This window comes from Heptranchias perlo, chromosome 32 (assembly GCF_035084215.1).
Source record: "Heptranchias perlo isolate sHepPer1 chromosome 32, sHepPer1.hap1, whole genome shotgun sequence".
Lineage (NCBI taxonomy): Eukaryota > Metazoa > Chordata > Chondrichthyes > Hexanchiformes > Hexanchidae > Heptranchias > Heptranchias perlo.
The window spans coordinates 27,629,903-27,655,063 of NC_090356.1; the positions used below are offsets into that span (position 1 = coordinate 27,629,903).

General features: G+C 42.7%; 1 protein-coding gene across 2 annotated transcripts in view; it reads left to right on the plus strand.

The window, feature by feature from the left end:
- cep104 (centrosomal protein 104) overlaps positions 1-25,161 on the plus strand; it is a 258,478-nt gene that overhangs the window by 3,324 nt on the left and 229,993 nt on the right. For both annotated transcript variants that reach the window (XM_067970659.1, XM_067970660.1), the window contains exons 4-7: positions 3,469-3,642; positions 9,795-9,933; positions 15,244-15,306; positions 24,529-24,605. In XM_067970659.1, the coding sequence (XP_067826760.1) occupies positions 3,469-3,642; positions 9,795-9,933; positions 15,244-15,306; positions 24,529-24,605 (453 nt within the window). The remainder of the gene's footprint in view (positions 1-3,468; positions 3,643-9,794; positions 9,934-15,243; positions 15,307-24,528; positions 24,606-25,161) is intronic.

Here is a 25,161-nt window from a genome sequence, read left to right on the forward strand (position 1 = left end):
ATATTCAGATTGGAGTCAGTTTCTTTGGTAATTTGGCGAGATGGTTTCTGTACTGTTAAAGATTTATACATCCTTAGCATGGACATTAAGCCTCACTAACTTAACGACTCAACCCAAAAATGACTCTTTGCAAGTTGTTCTAATTTCTAGTACAGTAGTTTGATAGTAAGTTTGGTTAGTGCACAGTTGGGAAGATTCTTATTGCCAAGTGGCCTAGAGAAATATAATAGCCAAGCAATTACAACATGGTTAATACCCAAGATCAGTCTAATGGTTTAACAATTAGAGCTTTAAGGCACTGTATTTTTAAAGATATGCTAATTTACACAGTATTTACAAATTTTTGAATCAATCAGAAAAGATTAGATTTTTAAAAAAAATATTTCCACTTGTGTCCATGTTTTTCATCTCACATTGGTGAAATGCCAAATGGAGACCAGACATGTCTCTACAGGGAGGGAAAACCAGAGGCAGCTGCTAAGTTCTTGTGCATTACCTAGCAATCAGTTCTAGTACGTCCTTGGTGGAGTCTTTAGAGAAGGTTGCCCGTTCTTTTGAGGCTGGTGAATGGAACATGGAAACCAAGGAAGAAAATACTTTCCTCGAAAAGGCTTATATCTTCAATAGCAGCCACAATAAACAGTAACCATATAATTCCAGGGAAAGTTAGTTCTTGCGATGTGTTGAACATTAAAGTATCCTGAGTTATCAGTAATCGAAGTTCAAGATCAAAAATAAACATAAATCTTAAAATAACACAAATGGAATAACACACATCTGCTCCTCCTACACTAAATTTTCTCCATTTAGTTTTACAAATGGTGGCACATTTGTACAGGTACCTTGTAGCTGACTGTCAGGTGTGAACGAGTGCTAGTAGGCTACTTGATTTATTGGCATCACAGCTGAGCCCAATATTCATATGTACAAGTGCTATTTCTAGTAGGGGTGAGTAGATAGGCGATCAGTAGTTGGAAGGCTGGCTGTTTTTCTTTTGCCCATAGCCCAGGGATGTTTAGGCCAAATGCAACAACCATATCGTTGCCTTTTTTTTGGACTTGGATCAAAGATAGACACTTTGGGCTCGATTTTCACACCCCCTGAGCAGGTGTGTTCGTGGCGGGGCTGCGAAAATCGGGGATTCCCGGGGCGGGTCTCGAGCCCGGCTGACATGCGCTGCAGCCCCCGCATGTGGGACTCTCGCCGGCAATTAAAGCCGGCGGGGTGCCACTTAAAGTAATCATTAAGGTATTTCAGGTTGTTTAGAGACCTGAATAACATGACATTTTAGGAGGGGTGGGATTTTGCAAACAACTGGGACTGTTTCCCGTACATTCCCAGTTCAAATGGACGTGTTGCAGCCATCAGCCTGTGGCAGCTGCAAAGGTCCATTTGACAGGTTGGGGTGGGGGGGGGGGGGAGAGAGAGACCCTCACTCATTGCAGGAGGCCACTCTGTCACTTGGGACAAAGTTTGGCCTCCACCACCCTCCTCCTGACAATCAAAGTCACCAACTTGCACACTTACCCTGGTGTCCAGACACATGTACCTACCTTCCGAACCCCCTCAAATGTACATCTTCCGGATGGGGACCGCCGTAGCTGCAGTCATGACCTCCTCGGAGGGCGAACAGCATCACCAGCCTCGCTGGCCACGCCGTCCACCTCTGACACATGGAGCCCCACAACACAGTGCTGTGACACATCCACCTGCACAGCAGGAGGGAGGGCAACGGCAGAGAGAGATGCGTCGCAGAAGGCAGTACCCTCGCCACAGGGTCCACAGACCGAGGCTCAGCTTCCTGAACCTCTCTGAGCAGCAGTGCACATGGAGGCTCAGAGTCACTCGACATGTAGTCATGGACATCTGCAGCCTCCTTCATGCCGAGCTGCTCCCGGCTGGCCTGAGCACCATCTTCTTACCTGTCGCTGTCAATGTCACCACTGCCCTCAACAACTTCTCCTCCGCATCCTTCCAGGGTGCCACCGGGGACATCGCCGACGTCTCTCAGTCGCCTGCACAAAAGAGCCCTGCAAATACACCTACACCCACTCTGCAGTGACACAATGGGTGTCATCAGTTGTGGGTGTTCATTGTGACCCTCAGGAAAGGGCATTATTGCACAAACCAGACAAAATTCGCAAAGATGTGACAGTAGTGGTGACAATATAATATGTTATGTGAATTGATCAGAAATTAAATATAGGTAAAAACCATGACAAACCCTCAAACACCCTTGTGCATCCCCTTCATGCTCACGACACATTTGCCTTACGCTTCCTACTGCACATATGTGATGCATGCCCTGTGGCTGCAGCACAGGTAGTGGCAGGTTGAGTGAGGTTGACCGTGAAAGTGATGCATGAGAGGGTGAGTTATGATATAGAGCCATGAGATTGTATGAGGATTGGGTTGAGTGGTAGTGGCGGGATGAGTACTGGCGAGGTGAGTAAGTGCAGGTAAGATGAGGATGAGGTTTGAGTGGGTGTGAGGGGTGATGTGACAGAGTAGTGTTGACAGTGCAGAAGGAGATGTGGGGTGGGGGCGGTGATGTGGCAGACGGAGTGTAGGGGAATGAGTAAGTGTACTCACTTTGGCTGACCTACTTAGTGTATTGCAGCGCCTCCTGCACTGTATGCAGGTGGGCGATATGTTGGTGGTGCAGGTGAGCTCCTCTGCCACCTCGAGCCAGGCCTTGGTGGCAGAGGCAGGCCGCTTCCTCCCGCTCGCCGGGGGGAAGATCTCTGTCCTCCCCCCTCCACCTCCTCACCCCATCCAATGATAGCTGGAGTGAGGCATCATTAAACCTGGGAGCAGCCTTCCCCCTGGGCTGCTCCATGCTGTAATTTTTCCTATTTCCTGCAGCGTCAGTCAGTGGAGGACTGCCCCTTTAAATAAGGCTCCTCCAGCTGACAGCCTATGCTGTGCATGCGCCATCCGCCCACTGCGCAGCTTTCCAGCGTGAAACCCGGAAGCACAAGTAAGTGGCTCCAATTAGCCTGTGATTCCGTGCGGAGCACCCCGATTTCACCGGGCACGTTACCCACACGCCCAGTCGACCCCCTGCTGCAAACCTGCTGCCCTCCTAATATCGGGCCCTTTGTGTGAGCTATTGTGGGAGTTGTACATGTCTACTTTTAACTCATCAATGTTGTCTTTGCTTTATTGATACAATACAATATCCTTTTTAGCAAAAACTTGTGGATTGTAGAAATTGATGTAATGCATAATTTAATCTCGGGATTCAGATATCTATGAATCATGCTAACCACTCTTGGATTTTTATATCTGAAATTTCTTTTTTTTTCTCCCCCCTCCACTCCATAGCCATGATGATCACTTTCAGCAATCTCTGATTAAACACACTGCATTATACTTCACACGTTAGGTTTTAAAGCACGGACTATTTCAAATTTGTTTTTACTGCGTGCGCCTAAGCTATTTTTGCCTCTAATTTGATTTGTTTAGGTTCTGCCTGTACCCACAGGAGATCGTCCTGCAGATGGTGGAGCGCTGTCGGATCCGCAAGCTGCAGTTACTTGCACACCAGTACTTGATTTCTACTAAAATTGAATTTTACATCAGCGAAAATCTTCCGGATCACTTTGGGTCCCACCACGTGGACAGATTCCGCAGACTCGGGTATGGGTGAAAAACGTTTCTTGTGACAGATTAGCAACAGCTCAAAGTTGCTATAATTGTATATACTGGCACCTGTATTGATGATGATGATGATGATGCAGGGTTTGGAAAAAGCTACAAAATGCATGGATTGTAAATGAGAGATCCCGAATGAACTTGGAGGACTAGGGATCAAAAGGGTAGAGGGGAAACTGTTTGTGTTTCAATTAAGGTTTTAAGGAAGGATTCTTTTCTGAACAGTCAAAATATTGGGAGAAGGGGATCTTGTTCCACCCCTCAGCACCATTCCCTGACTGAGGGTAACCAGCGGACCTGGTGTGCCTTTAGTTCCAGGATATAGCAGCAATATTAATAGTTTTACCTTCTATTTATTTTTTTTATTCGTTCATGGGATGTGGGCGCCGCTGGCAAGGCCAGCATTTATTGCCCATCCCTAATTGCCCTTGAGAAGGTGGTGGTGAACTGCCTTCCTGAACCGCTGCAATCCGTGTGGTGAAGGTTCTCCCACAGTGCTGTTAGGAAGGGAGTTCCAGGATTTTGACCCAGCGACGATGAAGGAACAGCGATATATTTCCAAGTCGGGATGCTGTGTGAATTGGAGGGGAATATGCAGGTAGTGTTCCCATGTGCCTGATGCCCTTGTCCTTCTAGGTGGTAGAGGTCTTGGGTTTGGGTGGTGCTGTCGAAGAAGCCTTGGCGAGTTGCTGCAGTGCATCTTGTGAATGGTACACACTGCAGCCACGGTGCGCTGGTGGTGAAGGGAGTGACAGTTTAGGGTAGTGGATGGGGTGCCAATCAAACGGGCTGCTTTGTTCTGGATGGTGTCGAGCTTCTTGAGTGTTGTTGGAGCTGCACTCATCCAGGCAAGTGGAGAGTCTTCCATCACACTCCTGACTTGTGCCTTGTAGATGGTGGAAAGGCTTTGGGAAGTCAGGAGGTGAGACACTCGCCGCAGAATACCCAGCCTCTGACCTGCTCTTGTAGCCACAGTATTTACGTGGCTGGTCCAGTTAAGTTTCTGGTCAATGGTGATCCCCAGGATGTTTAGGAGAAGAAACTGCCTCGCCTTTGTTGATGATTAGCTATTCAAATGAACAGACAAAGGTATATTTTCCTCTGTTACTGTTAGCAAAAAAAAAAGTTAGCGTGAGTATAAAGTGGGGAAACTGAAAGATATAACCGACAGACTTCAGATCTCATGATGAACTAAGGAAATAAAGTCATAGGATCTTGAAATAATTGAAAATGGGACTTTGGCTGTGCAGTTTGTAACTAGACAATCGAGCACTATTTATCTCTCGGTAAATAGACTTGTGCATATAATATTAGTAATCCCAGCCCATTTTAAATAATCAGAGAAAATAAATTGAGAGTAAACTAGCAAGAAATATAATAACTGATAGTAAAAGCTTCTACAAGTATATAAAAAGGAAGAGGGTAGCTAAAGTAAACATTGGTCCCTTAGAGGATGAGACTGGGGAAATAATAATGGAAGACAAGGAAATGGCAGAGGAATTGGACAGATATTTTGTCTCTGTCTTTACAGTAGAAGACACTAATAACATACCAATAATAGTAGAAAATCAAGGGGCAAAGGGGAGGGAGGAACTAAAAACTATCACTAGAGAAAAAGTACTAGGTAAACGAATGGGTCTAAAGGCTGACAAGTCCCCTGGACATGATGGCTTGCATCCGAGGGTCTTAAAGGAAGTGGCTACAGAGATAGTGGATGCATTGGTTGTAATCTTCCAGAATTCACTAGATTTTGGAAAGGTCCCAGCAGATTGGAAAACCACAAATGTAAGACACTTATTCAAGAAGGGAGTGAGGCAGAAAGCATGTAACTATAGACCAGTTAGCCTAACATCTGTCATTGGGAAAATGCTAGAATCCATTATTAAAGAAGTAGTAGCAGGACATTTGGAGACTCATAATACAATCAAGGAGAGTCAACATGGTTTTATGAAGGAGAAATCATGTCTGACAAATTTATTAGAGTTCTTTGAGGAAGTAACAGGCAGGATGGATAAAGGGGAACCAATGGATGCAGTATATTTGGATTTCCAAAAGGCATTCGATAAGGTGCCACATAAAAGATTACTGCACAAGATAAGAGCTCATGGTGTTGTGGGTAATATACTGGCATGGATGGAGGATTGGCTAACTAACAGAAAACAAAGAGTCGGGATAAAAGCATCATTTTCAAAATGGCAATCTGTATCTAGTGGGGTGCCGCAGGGATCAGTGCTGGGGCCTCAACTATTTACAATATATATCAATGACTTGGATGAAGGAACAGAGTGTCTTGTGGCCAAATTTGCTGATGATACAAAGATAGGTGGAAAAGCAAGTTGTGATGAGGACACAGTGTTTGCAAAGGGATATTGACAAGTTAAGCGAATGGGCAAAAATTTGGCAGATGGAATATAATGTGGGAAAATGTGAAGTCATCCACTTTGGGAGGAAAAATAAAAAAGCAAAATATTATTTGAATGGAGAAATACTACAAAATGCTGCGGCACAGAGGGACCTGGGTGTCCTTGTACATGAAACACAAAAAGTCCACGAACAGGTGCAGCAGGTAATACGGGAGGGAAACGAAATATTGGCCGTTATTTCTAGGGGATGGAGTATAAAAGCAGGGAAGTCATGATACAACTGTATAGTGTGCTGGTGAGACCAGACCTGGAGTACTGCGTACAGTTCTGGTGCCCTTATTTAAGGAAGGACATACTTGCGTTGGAGGCAGTTCAGAGGAGGTTCACTAGGTTGATTCTGGGTATGGAAGGGTTGTCTTATGAGGAAAGATTGAACAGGTTGGGTCTATACTCATTGGAGGTTAGAAGAATGAGAGGAGATCTTATTGAAACATACAAGATTCTGAGGGGACTCGATAGGGTAGATGCTGAGAGGATGTTACCCCTCATGGGGGAATTTAAAACTAGGGGGCATCGTCTCAGAATAAGGGGTCGCCCGTTTAAGACGGAAATGAGGAGGAATTTCTTCTCCCAGAGGGTCGTGAATCTTTGGAATTCTTTACCCCAAAAAGCTGTGGAGGCCGAGTCATTGAATACATTTAAGGCTGAGTTAGACAAATTTTTGATCAGCAAGGGAGTCAAAGGATATGGGGAAAGGGCGGGAAAGAGGAGTTGAGGTAAAAAATCAGATCAGCCATGATCTCATTAAATGGCGGACCAGGCTCGAGGGGCCGAATGGCCTACTCCTGCTCCTATCCCTTATGGTCAGAGTAATTGCTGGTCTACAAATATTGTAGGATGTAGTAAGGAGGACTGGCAGCCTAAAAAATGTTGCTGAACAATTATTTCCAAATTTGAAATGATGACACACTTCAACCTGTTATTGTTAAAGTACCAGCCATCTAATATTAAACTACTGGTACTTACAAACAACAACTTGCATTTACATAGGATGTTTTTCTACATTATAGGTGCTAAGGTGCTTCACAATGGTGTAAGAAAAAACAATGGACAGCGAGCCAAAGAAGGAGATATTTGTGGGAGGGTGACCAAAAGCTTGGTCAAAGAGATGGGTTTTAAGGAGGGTCTTAAGAGGTGGAGGAGTTTAGGGAGGGAATTTATGAGCATGGAGCCTCGGTAGCTGACGGCGCGGCCGCCGTTGGTGGGGCGAAGGGAAGAGGGTTGAGTATGAGGCTGGAGTCCGAGAAATGGAGGGTTGCAGTACTAGAAATGGTTACAAAGATAAAAATGGGTGTGGCTCTGGAAGGATTTAAACATGCCAAGAGAATTTCAAATTTGAGGCAGTGTTGGACTGGGAGCCAATGTAGGTCAGTGAGGATAACTGATGGACAAGCGGGTCTTGGTATAAGATAAGATATGGACAGCACAGTTTTCGATGTGCTGCAGTTTAGAGGATGGGAGGCCAGCCAGGAGAGCATTGGAATGGTAGAATCTGGAGTTGACAAGGGATGGCCGAGATTTTCAGCAGCAGATGGGGCGAGTTAGGGTTGGAGACAGGCAATGTTACGAAGGTGGATGTCGGTAGTCTTTGTAATGGAGAGGATTATAGAGCTCAGCTGTGGATAGAATAGGATCCCGAAGCTGCGAAAAGTCTCTGCCTGAGACGGTGGCTGGGGAAGGAGGTTGAATTGTTGGCAAGGGTACGGCAACAGAGGTGGGGTTAAGGAGAATGGTTTGGGTCTTCCCGGTGTAGCTGGAGGAAACTGGCTTGTCAAAGACTTAGATAAACAGTGTGACAGTACAGAAGCAGGGTTGAGAGTGATGATGGAGAGTTAGAGCTGGGTGTGATCAGGTTAGATACACTGCCTTTCACATTAAATTAAATGCTTACAACATCACAAAGTTATTAGAATTGACTCATTTAAAATAGAATGTTTTTCTTCACACAGAAATTTTATTCAATATTTATACTTTAACTCAGGTTGATAATTCATAGATATTAAGTGTTAAGTTCTAATATTTCTGACTTTTTCTAATTATTTTGCACTACAGTATTGGATCTATGTTGTCTGGGGTTAGAGCTCTTTAATGCTAGAGAGTGACATTTAATCTGTTTACCCTGCAGTACAAATGTTTTATTTCATTTTATTAATGTTGTCACTAGGATTTCACTGATGTTTGGTATCTGAAACTTTCAGCTACTGTTTTTTGTAGGTGTTTTCATTTCAGTAAATCCAAATTTGGGGATAAGATTTTCAATCAATGCCCACTCAACTAGGAGAAACATCCAGCAATGCATTTGTATCAGAGGTTTTGTGCGTGGAGAGAGTTTTTGAGCTGTATAATACGAGGATGTTATACAGGTCTTGGTCGGTCTGTCATTGATTGTAATGGTGGGGACAACTTTTTGTGGTGCACTTTTACGTTATGATGAATTAAGAGCATCCCACAAGAAGCATATTGCACAATATTAAAGTGTGTATCTCTCTATCGTTTGATATGAATATGCAGAATCACTCGCAACAACACTTCAACATACTTATAATAAGATATAAATACAATAGGAGCATCAACCTCCTCCATCATCTTTCCTCTGTGATCTACTAGCATGGCAGTACCTTAACATGGTTTAATTCCCTCCTATCCCACCACAACCGGCACATCTCTTTCCTGTAGCATCTGCATGGTTAATTCTGTTGTGCTCTGGATTTTGTGCTTGGACACTTTATTTTTCTTATTTTGGTGACATTATCCATGGACCTGGGGCCAGTGTCCATAGGTATGCCAATGACAGCCAGCTTTACTAATCCATCACTAGCACTAATTCCATGACAAATGCTGTCTGAATGCTTGTCTGATACCAAGATGTGCACAAGCCAAAACTTTCTGTTGCTCAATGTTGGCAAGACTGAAACCATCCTATTTGGCTACTACTGGAAAATGCACATCTTAGGCCTTGATCTCATTTCCCTTCCTGGATGTCTGCTGAAACTCAGCCCTCTGGTACATAACCTCTGCGTTCTGTTTGACACTTAGCGAAGATTCAAACTCTAGATTCAAATCTCACATTATTAATTAACAGACTTTCTCCAAAATATGGCCCATTTTTCTCTACCATGCCTAAAACCCCGATTTGTGCCTTTGTCATCTCCAGACCTAAACTTGCCAATACCCTCCTCGCCAGCCTGGGGTCCACCCTTTATAAACTCTAACTTGAGCTCTGCCGTCTGCATCCCATCCCCACCACTCCTCTCTTGGCTTCACATCCTTCAGGGCATTGAGTTAAAATTCTTGTCCTCATCTTCAGATTCCTCATGGTTTTGCTAAACACTACTTCTCCAACCTCCTCCAGCTCCACATCCCGGCTTGCACCCTCCATTCGTCCAACACTGGGCGGTTAAGTGTTTCCTTCACCCCTCCATTAGTAATAAGAGCTTATAGCCATCTCACTTTTACACTTGGAACTGTCTCCCTAAATATCTCCACCTTGTGACATCCCTCTACACCTTCAAATGCCTCCTTACTCCTTAAAACTCCCTTCGACCATCTTCCCTAATTTCCCTTCTTTTCCTGCTTGCTTCTGTCATCAAACTGAAGCTTCTGGGGAAGTTTTGCTATCTAAATGCAAGTTTTTGAACAATTTATAAAGTGCTGCATATCTCATACAATGCTAATGAATGTCATATCCTTTATGTTAATAATCTGTTCTTACAGGTATGTTTCCCTTTCGGATAATCAAAAGACGGGGTTCAAAGCCCGGGAGCTTAAGTCTGTCCATGTTGATGCAGTTGGGCAATATCTGAAATTAACGTTCCATAAAAACCATGTCAACAGATACAACTTGTACAATCAGGTAACAGTGCGTCAACTTTACATAGATCCGAAAATAACAAGTGCCTTGAATGTATGTTGTGGAAATATCTAAATGCAGTACTGTGTTGTTACTTCTAAGTAAGGGTTTAACTCATGATTTTCTTCTGCGTTCCATACCTCCAAGCTGAGTTTCACCATTTAAATGTTACAAATTGGTGGAAAAAAGTGTAGTTTTATTAAAACATTTAAAACAGCATTGTGTTTGTTGCAAAATTCTAACATGTATAATTGTTCGAGGCTGCTTGTTGCTGTTGTGATGGGGAATAATTCTGATGCTACCTTCTTTGCAGCAGTCACTGACACCAAGATCTCTGACTCATCGTTTAAGTCAGTAATTAATACTTTATTTTGCTAAATTAACTTCTCTTTGACCTGCTGTTACACTTGTCTTTTTAAAAAAGAAACTCCTTATTTCCCGTGGCAGTGAACACACAACAGTAATTTTAAAATTAAAACAAAATCCCAAGGCACTTCCAGTATAAGTGTAATGAAAACTGATGCTGATCCAGGAAGGAAGAGATGGATGACCAAAGGCTAGATCAGAGACGAGTTTTGAGGAAGTCTTTTAAAAGTGGAGAATTTTGGGGAGGGAATTCCAAAGAGTAGGACCAAGACTCTGTCGCCAATGGTGGGTCAAAGGGAGGGGGTGGGGGCACAAAGGAGGTTGGAATCAGAAGTGTTTTGGAGGAGAAATTGGAGCTGGAGGAGATTGTACAGATAGATTGGGCCGAGACCATGGAGGGATTTATAGAGGAAAACAAGGATTTTGAATTGATTGCTTTGGTGGAATAGCGAGCAGTGAAGGTGAGCGGGACATCGCATGGGATTGGATATGTACAACAGAGATTTGGACAAGTTACATGGTTGCAGGGGTGGGTGTAAGAGTGGGAGGTCGGGGGAGGGAAGAAGTGTTTAGTCGTGATGGACTGGCCATCATAATGTGGGGCAGGCTCGATGGGACTAGCTGGTCTTTTCCTGCCTGCCATTTTCGTATGTTTGTAAGTTGGAGTTAATGGAGGTATGGGATAGAAAGACAATAAGGAGAGCATTAGAGTAGTTGAATTTGGTGGCAGAGATTGGCTGTGTTGTGGAGGTGGAACTAAAAGGCTTTGGTGATGAAGGGGATGTAGGATTTAAAGCTCAGGGCAAGGTCGAACTGAATGCCATGATTGTAAACAGTATGGTTCAGCTTGAGAGTGGCGAAGGATGGAGTTGGAATCAGTGATAAGGGAGCAGAGTTTGTGGTGTAGTTTGAAGATGATGGCTTTGGTTTTCTCATTGTTGAGCTGGAGGAAATTATGACTTATCCAGTACTTGACGTCTGAGAAGCAATCTGACAGCATAGAAGTGGTTGAGAGGTTAGGGTACAGAGATAAAGCTAGCTATCATCAGTATACGTGTAAAAGCTGACACCGTGTCTGCAGATTATGTCGCCAAGGGGCAACTTGTAGATAAGCAAGAAGAGGCTTAGAGTAGATTCTATGGGGGGGGCCCCGGAGCTGGGTGGGGAGTGAAAAGAAGCCGTGGCTAGAGAGCCACTGGCTCGTTCCATGCCTACTTATTCAAGGGCAAGCCCATGGAGTTCGATGACAGAGGACAGGCATTGGAGGAGGAGGGGTGGCAGGGTCATCCTTATCAGACACTGCAGAAAGCCAAGATAGGATTGTGTGGGGAAGTGGAAAAGCTCCTGCTGGAGATGCACTGCCTACATGCGGATAGGTGGGAATGGAATCATGCAAGAGCAGGCCCTTGGAGCTGGGAGATACAGGCGAGACATTACAGAATGGCACTATCAACCATATCGGACACAGCGGAAAGGTTGAGGGAAAGTGCACCACGGTCCAGCCGTGGACGATGTTGTTTGTGACGTTGGATAGGGCCATTTCAGTGATTCGAGCAGGGAGTTTCAGGAGAGATGGCCACAGAGATGGGGGGTAATGAAACACTTGAATACTTGGGAGGTTGGGGAGGATGGATGGGTCATAAGTGGGTTTTTGGAGGAGAGGGTGATGATGGCAGTTTTGAAAGGGGGGGACCTTAATAATATAGACTTATTTTCTTTCACCAATTTAATGAAAAGGCAGAATAACAAGTGTGTCTCACTGAATGCAATTTGTTTTCTGCATCCATTTTTGGTGCTGTTGATTATTTCAGCACATTTTGTGCATATTCAGTAGTTATAGATTCAGAGAATGGAGCAATAATGACTTGTTCCACTGTTAAACTCCCAGATTAGTATGCATCTATCATTGTACTTTGGGGGTGGTATGATGCAAGAACTCTGGTTAGTAACTTGAAATTAGTTTTATTTTGTGAGGGAAGCTGATGACACAACTTAATGAATATACATATTACTTTTAATTAAGTAGCTAACTAAACCTCTAGTAACTATAATTCAGTTCGTACCACATAGTCCAGCTCTTTTTTATAGTTTTGTTGGCTAGTAAACTGAAGCTATTGAGAGACCTCATCAGTGTATCTTAGCAGCCCCTTATTGTCTGTGTGCATTTTTTTAATGACGTTCAGTGAATTGCTCAGTGGTGGCGAATGTATTGATCAGTTTGTCAGTTATAGGCATGAGTTCCTAAGCTACATACATAAAAGCTGTCAACTAAAAGTAAAGTATAGTTTGTGAAGCAATGTTTGTATGGTAACCTTGGGTGTGACCAAAGCAAGCAGCAACATTGAGTTAAACAGTGTAGGAATGAATAAGACTAAGGACGTTTGAATTATAAAGTGCTATAGCTTTATTGGAATTTATTGCAGACTTAAAAAAAACATTCTGTGTAGCTTGAGAAATACACTTCCGAATGACTGACATCCAATTTGCTAGCAGGAGTGCCCTCCACTGTCTCATCTATTCATTTTTTTTTTAATACTTTCCTCTCCAAAGTTATTGTTAAAACACAATTTATTTTAACAAACTAAAACTAATTCTACTATTCAAAATACTTAGGAAAGAATTTATTCCCCTTGAGGGTATGCATTCAAGATGATACCAGGTCTCGGGAGTCTAAATTGAGATAAATTTTCTTTTTAACATTTTTTTGACTGCCAAATTTCTCCCCACTTAAGATTTTTACTGGGGTAGGTTTCAAGGGTGGCAGGAGTTCTCCTATACCTCACCCAAGTGGCTGTTCTTTATATGTGAGCCTAGACAATGAGTCCAGGATAGTCATCAGAGGGAATCCTGGTTTATTTTTTCCTGGCCAGGCCCAAGAGGTGCCGAGCTCAATTGTGGTGCCCCACAATAGCTGAAACCGGCTAACTCCACACAGACTGGGAACCAACCCTAGGAGGTAAAATTTAAGAAGCTGGGCTTATTCTGCTTGGAGAAGAGGAGACATCAAGATGACCTAAAAAAGTTTTCAAAATTATGAAGGGGGTTACAAAACTTGTTGCAGAAAATTTATTAAGACCATTAAACAAGTTAGATTAAAGAGACTAGGGCTTAAGATTTACCTCTGGCAAGGTTCCTGCCAGAAGTGTTTTGGGGTGGGACTTGGCTGATGTGTCCCCCACACTGACCATGGCAGATCTTCTGATAGAAGGCTAAGTTGAATTTTGGTGGTGGGATCCCAGCAGTGTTTCTGGGGCTGCTAGGTTGCCTACCTCAGATGAAGGGGAGGACAATCTGCCTGGTGGTGTTGCATGAAAAATATGCATTTGAAAAAAAATATTTTAAATGTCCTATATTGCCTAGTGCAATTAATCGCCCTTTACTTTGGATCTCCCCCCCCTTTAGTAATGCCGTGAACACAACAGTGTTAAGAAAACCTGGGCTTGGATGCGTTAATGGGGGGAAAAGGGAGTAGTGATATATGTTGAGAAGTTCGGCTTGAAATCAGCTAATAAGAAATGGCTTATTCGGTCAATTTTTCTGTTGCTAAAGATCTCTTACATTTCCTTTTTAATGTTAAGTTTTCAAAGGGTTAGCTTCCCTCAAGATCAAGACTCGATAGCCTAGTTTCAAGCAGATGGCAGTAATTCCTGGTCAGTTGTTAACTCCACTGTACCATCTACAAAGTGAAGGACTTTTGGAATGGGTTCAATTCCATTAAATCAAGTCTTTTTCTTGAACTCTTATGTTGGATTTTTAGACAAGAAAATGCACACTACATTAGTACACGAATACCACATTCGAAATACAGAATAATGGATCACGGTGCCCACTTGCAGAGAACTTTGTACAGCTAAGCCTACGATGAAGCAGTAATGCAAAATAAAGTATGCAAAGCTGTCTTGTTTCCTTCTTGTCTTTTTGTTGGTGCCTAACAGTTCATGTTTACTGTTCTATCCTGAGTTTTGCTTACTGAATACTTATTGTCCTCATCTGACGTGCCAGTCTGGATCAACACCTATTGATAGTAATGATTCCAGTCTCCCCTCCTGGCAGTAGGAGACCGAACTGAACAGAATTTGGTTTGGTCAACTTGGAGTGTGAACATAAGTTGTATTTTTTTTGTCCTGCTTATGTTATGCTCAGGGGTGATTTCATTCATGTTCAGTACTGTTGGATCAGAGCACACAATTTGCAAAAGGCTTGTCAGCTTTCCTATACAGAGGTTTATCTTGGGACATTAAAGATATGAGTGTTTGGTGCATATTCGCCAGGGGTGGGAAACTGTGGTTATGGGGAGAGACTTGAGATAGTAGGACTATTTCCACTGACACAGTGAAGGTTAACGGGAGATTTAATAGAAGTTTTTTTAAATTATGAAAGGTTTTGATAATGAATAGGGAACGACTATTTCCTCTGGTTGGGGAATAAGTGACAAGGATTCATCAATTTAAAGTAGTTACCAAGAGGAGGGACGTTAGAGGAATTTCTTTACGCAGAGGGCTGTTGAAGCATGGAATGCTTTGCCACATAGTAGTTGAGGCAGAGATCATTGCTCTTTTTTTTTAAACAGGAAAATTGGATTAATATTTGAAACAGAGGAAGATACAGGGCTATGGGGAGAGAGCAGGGTTGTGGGATTAGTTTTTGATTGCTCTAGCAAAGAACTGCTACAGACTTGATGGTGCATGGCACGAATGATCTCCTGTACTGTAACTAACTATGGTTCTATCAGAAAAACCAGTAGTCTCTCTGGGTTCTAAGCAGCACGCATCTATGGAAAATATTCTGACGTTTCCTAAAGAACTGAGTATTAGCAGGTTCAAAAAGTATGGTCAAAAGTACTTCCTGCCCTACAGTTTATTAAGTGAACACTTGTAAAAGCTGGAATCCATCTGTGAAGATAGGGGTAATTTATACATTTCTCATCTTTGTGTGTTTTAATTTTAGGTTTCCCTGGTAGCTGTAAATATCCTTGGAGATCCAGTAGAATACAATGAGACGCGTACAACTGTGAGTAGATACATCTAGAAATATAGATACAAATGTAGAAATATCTATAATTTATCTAGTCTTGTGTCCAGCGCATGTGTGTTGCACTTCGTTAAATTCGGAAATGTAGTAAACAATGAGGAGGATAGTAACAGACTTCTGGAGGATACAGACAGACTGGTGAAATGGGCAGACGCATGGCAGATGAAATTTAGTGCAGAGAAGTGTAAAGTGAAGCATTTTGATTTTGGTAGGAAGAATGAGGAGAGGCAATATAAATTAAATGGTACAATTTTAAAGGGGGTGCAGAAACACAGAAATCTGGGAGTCTTTGAAGGTGGCAGGACAAGTTGAAAGGCATATGGGATCCTTGGCTTTATTAATAGAGGCATAGAGTACAAAAGCAAGGAAGTTATGCTAACCTTTATAATACACTGGTTAGGCCCCAGCTGGAATATTGTGGCCAATTCTGGGCACCACACTTTAGGAAGGGTGTCAAGGCCTTAGAGAGGGTGCTGAAGAGATTTACTAGAATGGTACCAGGGATGAGGGACTTCAGTTATGTGGAGAGTCTAGAGGAACTGGAGTTGTTCTCCTTTTGAGGAGAGAAGGTTAAAGGGAGATTTGATAGAGTTGTTTATAAATCATGAAGGGTTTTGATAGAGTAAATAAAGAGAAACTGTTCCCAGTGGCAGAAGGATTAGTAACTAGAGGTCACAGATTTAAGGTAATTGGCAAAAGAACCAGAGGCAACATGAGGGGGAAAGAATTTACTCAACAAGTTATGATGATCTGGAATGCACTGCCTGAAAGGGTGGTGAAAGCAGATTCAATAATAACTTTCAAAAGGTAATTGAATAAATACTTGAAGGGGAAAAAAATTGCAGGGCTATAGGGAAAGAGCAGCGGAGTGGGACTAATTGGATAACTCTTTCAAAGAGCTGGTGCAGGCACAATGAGCTGAATGGCCTCCTGTGCTGTATCGTTATGTGAAAGCTGCAAAGCAATCTTTTTAAGAGAAAGCCAGGTCCTTTTGACCTGGAGGTTTGGCCACTCTTTTACAGGAAAGATACAAAATTATTGGAAGAAGTCCAGAGGAGTACCAGAAGGTTGACTCCTGAACTTTCGAGGGCTGTATTAAGAGGAAAGAATGTTTACGCGGGGACTTTACTTTCCGAGGAGGGAGAGGGACATAATTGAGGTCTTTTAAATTTTTTACAGGTATGGATAATTTGAATCCAGGAAAGTTCTGTGGGATTTAAAGAGACGTAGTTTAAAGTTAAGGGTGTCAAAAGAAAATAGGAATTTAGGCAACTTGTTTTTAATGGTGACAACACTATGGAATAGAGTATCAGAAGGGTGATGGAACAGAAAGCCATTGCAGGTTTTAATAAACTCCACCCACCTCACCTTGGCTAGCAAAAATCTATCGATCTCTGATTTAAAATTATTAATAGAGTTAGCATCTACTGCTTTTTGTATGAGAGTTCTGCACTTCTACCACCCTTTACGTGAAGAAGTGCTTCCTAACTTCTCTCCTGAATGGCCTGGCCCTTGTCCTAGACTCCCCAGCAGTGGAAAAAATTTCTTCCTACCTATCCTATCAATTCCTTTCAAATTCCTATTGGGAAATGAGAGACAGGGCTATTAGTTCCAGAATTACTGTAAGGACACTGATGGAATGTTTAGTAGGGTAGGCTAGATGGACCAATAATCTTATGCTCAAAACATTACCATGCTATGAAATAAAAACAGATAATGCTGGAAACACTCAACATCAGTTTAGGGAGAGTGCTAATGTTCCACCTTTCATCAGAACTGGAAGATGTTAGAGATGAACAGCTTTTAAGTAAATACGGAGCTAGGGAAAAGGTGGGAAGGGAAAGGTCTGTGATGGGGTGGAGGACAGAAGTGAATAAATGACTAAAGGGATGATGCTGAAAGGCAAAAAGGTGATAATGAGACAACTATAGAAACAAAAGATGGGTCCAGAGGAGGTGTAAATGGTTACAGCAGAATAGCAGAGGAGGGGGGAAAGTATGCAAAATCTGGTAAAGTGGAGAGGGTTGTCGTGGCTCAGGAATGTGACAAAGAAAGGCAGTTGGACCCCAGGGGTGTGGAGACCGCCCCACGGCCGTGTATCCCCACCCCAAGCACCAGCCCACACCACCTCCACTCCCATTGGTTCTGGTGCAGCCATCTTCTCTTACCAGAACCTGCTGTCCGAGAGAAAATGGGTTAAGATCTAAAGTTGTTACACTCCATGTTCAGGCCGCTAGGCTTAAAGTGCCGAATAGAAAGATGAGGTGCTGTTCCCTGAGCTTGCGTTGGGCTTCATTGGAGCAACGTAGGAGGCCAAGGTCAGAGTAGGGCAAGCAACCGGAAGCTCGGGGTCATGCTTGCAGATTGAACGGAGGGGTTCAGCGAAGCCCATCTGCATTTGGTCTCCCCATTGTAGAGGAGACCACAGTGTGAGCAGCATCATGAAACTCTGCAAGGACAGATTACCAAAAAGGTACCATATCTGGATTGTAGGGCACAAAGTCCACTTATACAATCTATTGTGGAATCATTGAGACAAAGAGAATTACTTATAGAAAAACCTGTCACAGGTGTAGTTAATGACTTTAACGGCCTGCTTGCCTCAACATTGTCATTATGTCAAAGGAGGTTGTTTGCAGGCCATTAAACCCATTAACTGGACCCTTGATAGCTTTATCTGTTGTTTCTTCCTCTCCCGCCCCTTCATTTTGTTCAGTCCTATGAAGGGGATTGCTTATCGTGCAATTTCTAGTTCTGATGAAGGATCCACGCCTGAAACATTTATTTCTTTTGAGGGAACTGCATTTCTAGCGCTTTGTTTCTATTGAGTACAATGGGCCTCTACTCTCTGGAGTTTAGAAGAATGAGAGGTGATCTCTTTGAAATGTATAAGATTCTGAGGGGGCTTGACAGGATAGATGCTGAGAGGTTGTTTCCCATGGCTGGAGAGTCTAAAACTAGGGGGCATAGTCTCAGGATAAGGGGTCGGCCATTTAAGTCTGAGATGAGGAGGAATTTCTTCACTCGGTTGTGAATCTTTGGAATTCTCTACCCCAAAGGATTGTGGATGCTCAGTCATTGAATATATTCAGGGCCGAGATCAATAGATTTTTGGACTCGAGGGGAATCAAGGGATATGGGGATCGGGCGGGAAAGTAGAGTTGAGGTCAGCCATGATCTTATTGAATGGCAGAGCAGGTTCAATGGGCCCTATGGCCTACTCTTCCTATTTCTTATGTTTAGATTTCCAGCATTTGCAAATTGTTTTTAACCTGTATCAATTAATGCCTTGTATTTAATATTTTATGTTAAAGATAGTTGAACGTTAGCACTTCATTTAAAGAAAGAGCTTCCAAATCTATGCTGCTTGGGATATTAATTACTTGTTTCTTAGTTAAGCTTTACTGTTTATAAAAAGTTCCTTTTCTGATTTCACACATAATAGCAGTTTGATGATTGAACTGCCTAATACAGTCCATTGCCAGCAGGTGGCATCAGGACACACTGAATATTATTAAATGGGAGTAGTGTGACTGCAGTTTTTTATATTGGTCAACCAGAATTTAAAACAGGTGACATACATGATATAGTTGTTGCATGTATTCTTTTCCCCCTTGATGAATTTTATTTTTTTTACTTTGTTGAGGGCAAATTGGGATCAGTGCCCATTAGTCTAATCTTCAGGGCGCATAAAATTTAAGTTAAAACCTTCCTTTCACAATCATAAACTCAATGTAACATTCAAATTTGCATTGTTTTTCCTAAAGTCAGCACTTGGGATTTCAAAGTGCATTTAGAATAACAGAATTGTTGGTACAGGACACCATTCAGTCCTTCATTCCTGTGCTAGCTCCAGCTCCCTCATTGGAGCAATCTATGCTAATCGTATTTCCCTGCTCTTTACATATTTGATTTTAACACTTTACCTGTAAAAGTAATTATTTAAACCATAATTTTTAATATTTAGAAAGCTAATATAATTACAATTGGTGAACCTTCTACAACAGTGGAGGGAGCAGAATTACTTACTGATAGTTCTACACCGATAATCATAATCTATTATCTACCCTCCTGCCCTTGTTTGAAAACAGAGTGGAATGTTTGCTTTGCTGGAATGTGGACCAGATATATGTTGCCATAAACTACCTTCATATGGGCCTGTTGGTGCAGACTTGTCTTGTGTTTTCCGCTTAGCCTTGCCCTGATGCTAAGCCTTGCTGTGCGTTTGGAATTTTCTGAATACATCAATGATAGTATGCCAGTGTAAGATTTGATCCATGTGATATTTACCCTTTTGACTTACTAACACAGCAAAGAACAGGTCTTTCAAGAGAAAAAAATGTTGGTTCCTCCCATTAGAACTGACAAAAGTGCAATTGTTGTAGCCAAAAGTTGTTGTTAGCCATAGTCTTCACACTTTTTTTCCAGGAGTCCCCCCTCCTTTTTAGGTACACAACCAGACCTTCAGTAAAATTGTAGAAAGGCACTGTTCCTACAGTTCACAGCTTTGTATTCTGACATATCTGTTGAAATATTACAGCAGAGTTTTCCCAGACTGTTTAGTGGTCAGCTGCACCATCATGCAGCCCAAGAAGTGCACGGATTTGATACCTGTGTTGTGCTGAGTTAGCTAGTCTCAGCCAGGGTGGTAGTAGGATAGTGTAAATAGTGTCAGTGTTCTGAATTAGGGTAAAAGGGAAGAAACAAATCAGCCAGGGCTATCCAGTAAAGTGCGCATGTTTGGATGTTCGGTTGAGCTTGGCCATGATGCCACCTGTGGTCACACCTGCCAGCATTTGTGCTTACATCTGTGGGCCTATAGACGAGTCATACAACTTACTCTGGCCATGAATGGAAAATGATTTATTTTCATTCTAATGTAAAGCAGCTTGCTTTCCTTCCTACCAAGATTTATGCTTGTATCATTTAAATGGAAATTTTATCCATGTCTATATTGATGTGCATTTTTAACATGTAAGTTGGGGAAATAATTTGCATCTGATTTCAGATCTGTGAAGGTTCATAAGATTTAGTTAAAATTGTACGTCTTCCTTATTAGTTTGAATATGCGCTACTTATGTACAGAACGAAGATTCTAATCTCTACTCAATTAAATCACTTTTTTTTAAAACTGCCTAAATATGTATTATTTACCCCCATCTAATTTGACCTCCAGATTCAGTATCCTGGCTCAGTCGTGGTGGAGGGGGGTATTTCTTAAGAGTTTGAGTAATGACTTTGGGAAGGTTGCATTATTTAAAGTATAATGGAGTATGTTCTTTTAAATAATATGCATATCCCAACTCAAAAGCAAAATATTGCGGATGCTGGAAATCTGAAATAAAAACAAAATGTTGGAAAAGCTCAGTAAGTGAGGCAGAAAGAAACAGAGTTAACGTTTCAGTTCGAAGACTTTTTTTATTCATTCGTGGGATGTGGGCGTCACTGGCAAGGCCAGCATTTATTGCCCATCCCTAATAGCCCTTGAGTAGGTGGTGGTGAGCTGCCTTCTTGAACCGCTGCAGTCCGTGCGGCGAAGGCGCTCACAATGCTGTTAGGTAGGGAGTCCCAGAATTTTGACCCAGAACGATGAAGGAACGGCGATATATTTCGAAGTTAGGATGGTGTGTGACTGGAGGGGAACATGCAGGTGGTGTTGTTCCCATGTGCCTGCTGCCCTTGTCCTTCTAAGTGGTAGAGGTCACGGGTTTGGGGGGTGCTGTCGAAGAAGCCTTGGCGAGTTGCTGCAGTGCATCTTGTAGATGGTACACACTGCAGCCACGGTGTGCTGGTGGTGGAGGGAGTGAATGTTTACGGTGGTGGATGAGTTGCCAATCAAGCGGGCTGCTTTGTCCTGGATGGCGTTGAGCATCTTGAGTGTTGTTGGAGCTGCACTCATCCAGGCAAGCGGAGAGTATTCCATCACACTCCATCACTTGTGCCTTGTAGATGGTGGAAAGGCTTTGGGGAGTCAGGTGGTGAGTCCAGCCTCAGACCTGCTCTTGTAGCCACAGTATTTATATGGCTGGTCCAGTTAAGTTTCTGGACAATGGTGACACCCAGGATGTTGATGGTGGGGGATTCGGCGATAGTAATGCCATTGAATGTCAAGGGGAGGTGGTTAGACTCTTGTTGGAGATGGTCATTGCCTGGCACTTGTCTGGCACGACTGTTACTTGCCACTTAACAGCCCAAGCCTGGATTTTGTCCAGATCTTGCTGCATGCGGGCACGGATTGCTTCATTAGCTGAGGGAACATAGGAACAGGAGTAGGCCATTCAGCCCCTTGTGCCTGTTCCGCCATTTGATAAGATCGTGGCTGATCTGTGATCTAACTCCATATACCTGCCTTTGGCCCATATCCCTTAATACCTTTGGTTGCCAAAAAGCTATCTATCTCAGATTTAAATTTAGCAATTGGGCTAGTATCAAATGCCTTTTACAGAAGAGAGTTCCAAACTTCCACCACCCTTTGTGTGTAGAAATGTTTTCTAATCTCACTCCTGAAAGGTCTGGCTCTAATTTTTAGACTGTGCCCCCTACTCCTAGAATCCCCAACCAGCAGCAATAGTTTCTCTCTATCCACCCTATCTGTTCCCCTTAATATCTTATAAACTTCGATCAGATCACCCCTTAACCTTCTAAACTCCAGAGAATACAACCCCAATTTGTGTAATCTCTCCTCGTAATTTAACCCTTGAAGTCTGGGTATCATTCCAGTAAACCCACGCTGCACTCCCTCTAAGGCCAATATGTCCTTCCGAAGGTGCTGTGCCCAGAACTGCTCACAGTGCTCAAGGTGCGGTCTAACCAGGGTTTTGTATAGCTGCAGCATGACATCTGCCCCCTTGTACTCTAGTCCTCTGGATGTAAAGGCCAGCATTCCATTAGCCTGATTGAGCTGCACATTGTGCAATCATCACCAAACATCCCCACTTCTGATCTTATGATGGAGGGAAGGTCATTGATGAAGCAGATGAAGATGTTTGGACCGAGGACACTGCCCTGAGGAACTCCTGCAGCAATGTCCTGGGACTGAGGTGATTGGCCTCCATAACCAGCAGCTGCAGACCAATAAATTTTAAAAAAAAATAATTTTTTTTTTAAATGGGAGCAGTGGTTATTGAAATCAGTGAGTCTGTATGGTTGTAAAGTTTTTAAAAAATCTTTTAACATTTTATTTTTGCAGCTGCTGGTTATGATTCTGCTGTTGCCATCTATCGCTACCCTAGACCGATCTTTTGTTTCTTAACTTGTCCCATTACCACCCTCCTTGCACCATCATCCCTCTTGCCATTTAATCACTCTTTCCCTCTACTCTATCAGATCTTCCCTTTTGTTCTTTCCTTCCCTCCTGTCCCCCCACCTTTCCCTGGCTCTGTACTTGCTTAAAACCTTTAACTCTTTAACATCTTCCAGTTCTGACGAAAAGGCTTTGACCTGAAATGTTAAATCTGTTTCTTTCTCTAAAGATGCTGCCTCACTTGCTGAGCTTTTCCAGCATTTTCTGCATATCCTAACTGCTGGGGAATTTTTTTTCAACAAATCATCTCCTCCTCCACCCCCACACAAACCAGACTCTGGGCTGCCAAACTCAAGTCTTCAAGGCCTCCCACCCACATTCCAGGAAGTTTAGGGTGGAATCATGCCTATTAAAGCATTGGTGTCCTGGTTGGGATTTTGAAAGGTTATCATCAACAACAAATACTTGCATTTATATATCACCTTTTAATGTAGTAAAACGTCCCAAGGCGCTTCACAGGAGCGTTATCAAACAAAATTTGACACCGAGCCACTTAAGGAGATAATAGGACAGGGAAAGAGGTAGGTTTTAAGGAGCACCTTGGAGGAGGAGGAGAAGGTTAGAGAGGGAATTCCAGAGGTATTGGCCCAGGCAGCAAAAGGCACAGCCGTCAATGGTGGACTGATTAAAATTGGGCGTGTACAAGAGGCAAGAATTGGAGGAACGCAGAGATGCTGTCGGGCTGGAGGAGGTTAGAGGTAAGGAGGGGCGAGGCCATGGAGGGATTTGGAAACGAGGATGAGAATTTTAAAATGAGGCGTTGCTGAGCCAGAGCCAGTGTAGATCAGTGAGCACGGGGTGATGGGTGAATGGGATTTGGTGCGAGTTAGGATATGGGCAGCAGATTTTTGGATAAGCTCAAGTTTATGGAGGGTTGTAGATGGGAGGCTGGCCAGGAGAGCATTGGAATAGTCAAGACTTGAGGTAACAACAGCATGGATGAGGGTTTCAGCAGCAGATGAGCTGAGGCAGGGGCAGAGACAGACTATGTTATAGAGGTGGAAGAGGGCGGTCTTGGTGATGGAACCAATATGTGATCGGAAGCTCAGCTCAGGGTCAAATAGGACGCCAAGGTTGCGAACGGTCTGGTTCAGCCTCAGCCAGCTGCTGGGGAGAGGGATGGAGTCAGTGGCTTGGGAACAGAGTTTGTGGCGGGGACTGAAGACAATGGCTTCAGTCTTCCCAATATTCAGTTGGAGGAAATTTTTGCTCATTCAGTCAGACAAGCAGTGTGACAAATCAGACAGTGGAGGGGTCGAGAGAGGGAAATATTTCAATTTGATGGCAAAAGGATGATATTTTTAAAAATTATACTGATTATGGATTGCACTGTTGTATTTTCTGGGGTATAATGCACACCATTTTATTAAAATAAAGACTTTGTTTACAAGCCATCGTTGAATTGAACAAAATACGCTGTGTGTGCCTGAGTTACTTGTACTGCCAAAGCTGCAATAATTGTTTAAAATGACAGTTGCATGTTGTACGCCAGAAAGTACTGCAACTTTTTTTATACAGCACAAGGAATTAATTGTCAGAAGTTTATAACTGACTGTGGTAATTTTCTGTATGTTGTTTTACTGTAAATACTAATGAGTTTGGAACAAATTGAAAATGTTCCAACAGTGTAGCAATGGCCTATGTGTTAGTGTGTGGAATATTATTTACTTTTGAGTATTTTTGTTTGCGATTCATCCAGATTCCATCCCTCTAACAAAAAGGCTTCTTTATTGTCTGCTGAGTCCACTGTCATTTCTGTTATTATCAAGACTGTCCATTGTAATTCAATACAGAGGGAGACATGGTGTCATTATAGCGCAGATTTACATATTGCAGCATATCATCTCAGCCAAATTAATTGAAGTAATTCCATGAAAATGTTTCATTTTTTCTTATAGCCCACTAAAGATAAGCTGATTGATCACTACCTTGGATGTAGCCCAGATGACCCAGCACTTGATGGAACTTATTTCAGGTAAATAGCTGAGAATGTGCTTCATTGACTCAGTGTAAGTATTTGAACATTGAAACAAATAGCTGCAACAGTGGGTTAGTGTATTAATGTGCAGCACCATGGAGTGCTAGGACGTGCATTTGGCCCTAAGACTATGTACACCGTTTCTGAGAGGAGATACTGAAGCTGTATCAAGTTGTGACTTTCTCCTTCATCTGCTAGTGGCCAATTATAGAATGCCATTGGGAATAGTGCTCCTGACCGACCTTGACGGCTGCTTTCCCATCAAATGATCATGGGTTTGTGCTGTTAAGGCAATGTCACTTAAGTAAGTCTAGCATAATAGAGATTTGTCTGTCCTTTAGTGGATTGTTGATAGAAAGTCGTATTGTGGTGTGAGCTCATTTGTGTCCGGTTAGTGGAAAAATGCTCCATCCTTTCTGGTTTCTTCCCTCCTGATTATAACTTAATTTAAAGTTGTTTGGGATTACATCAGTCCCATTCAATCCCATACTTCCAGCTGGATATCTTGCATGAATTGCCTTTCTTGCAGGATAAAGAAGGAATAAAGGATTTG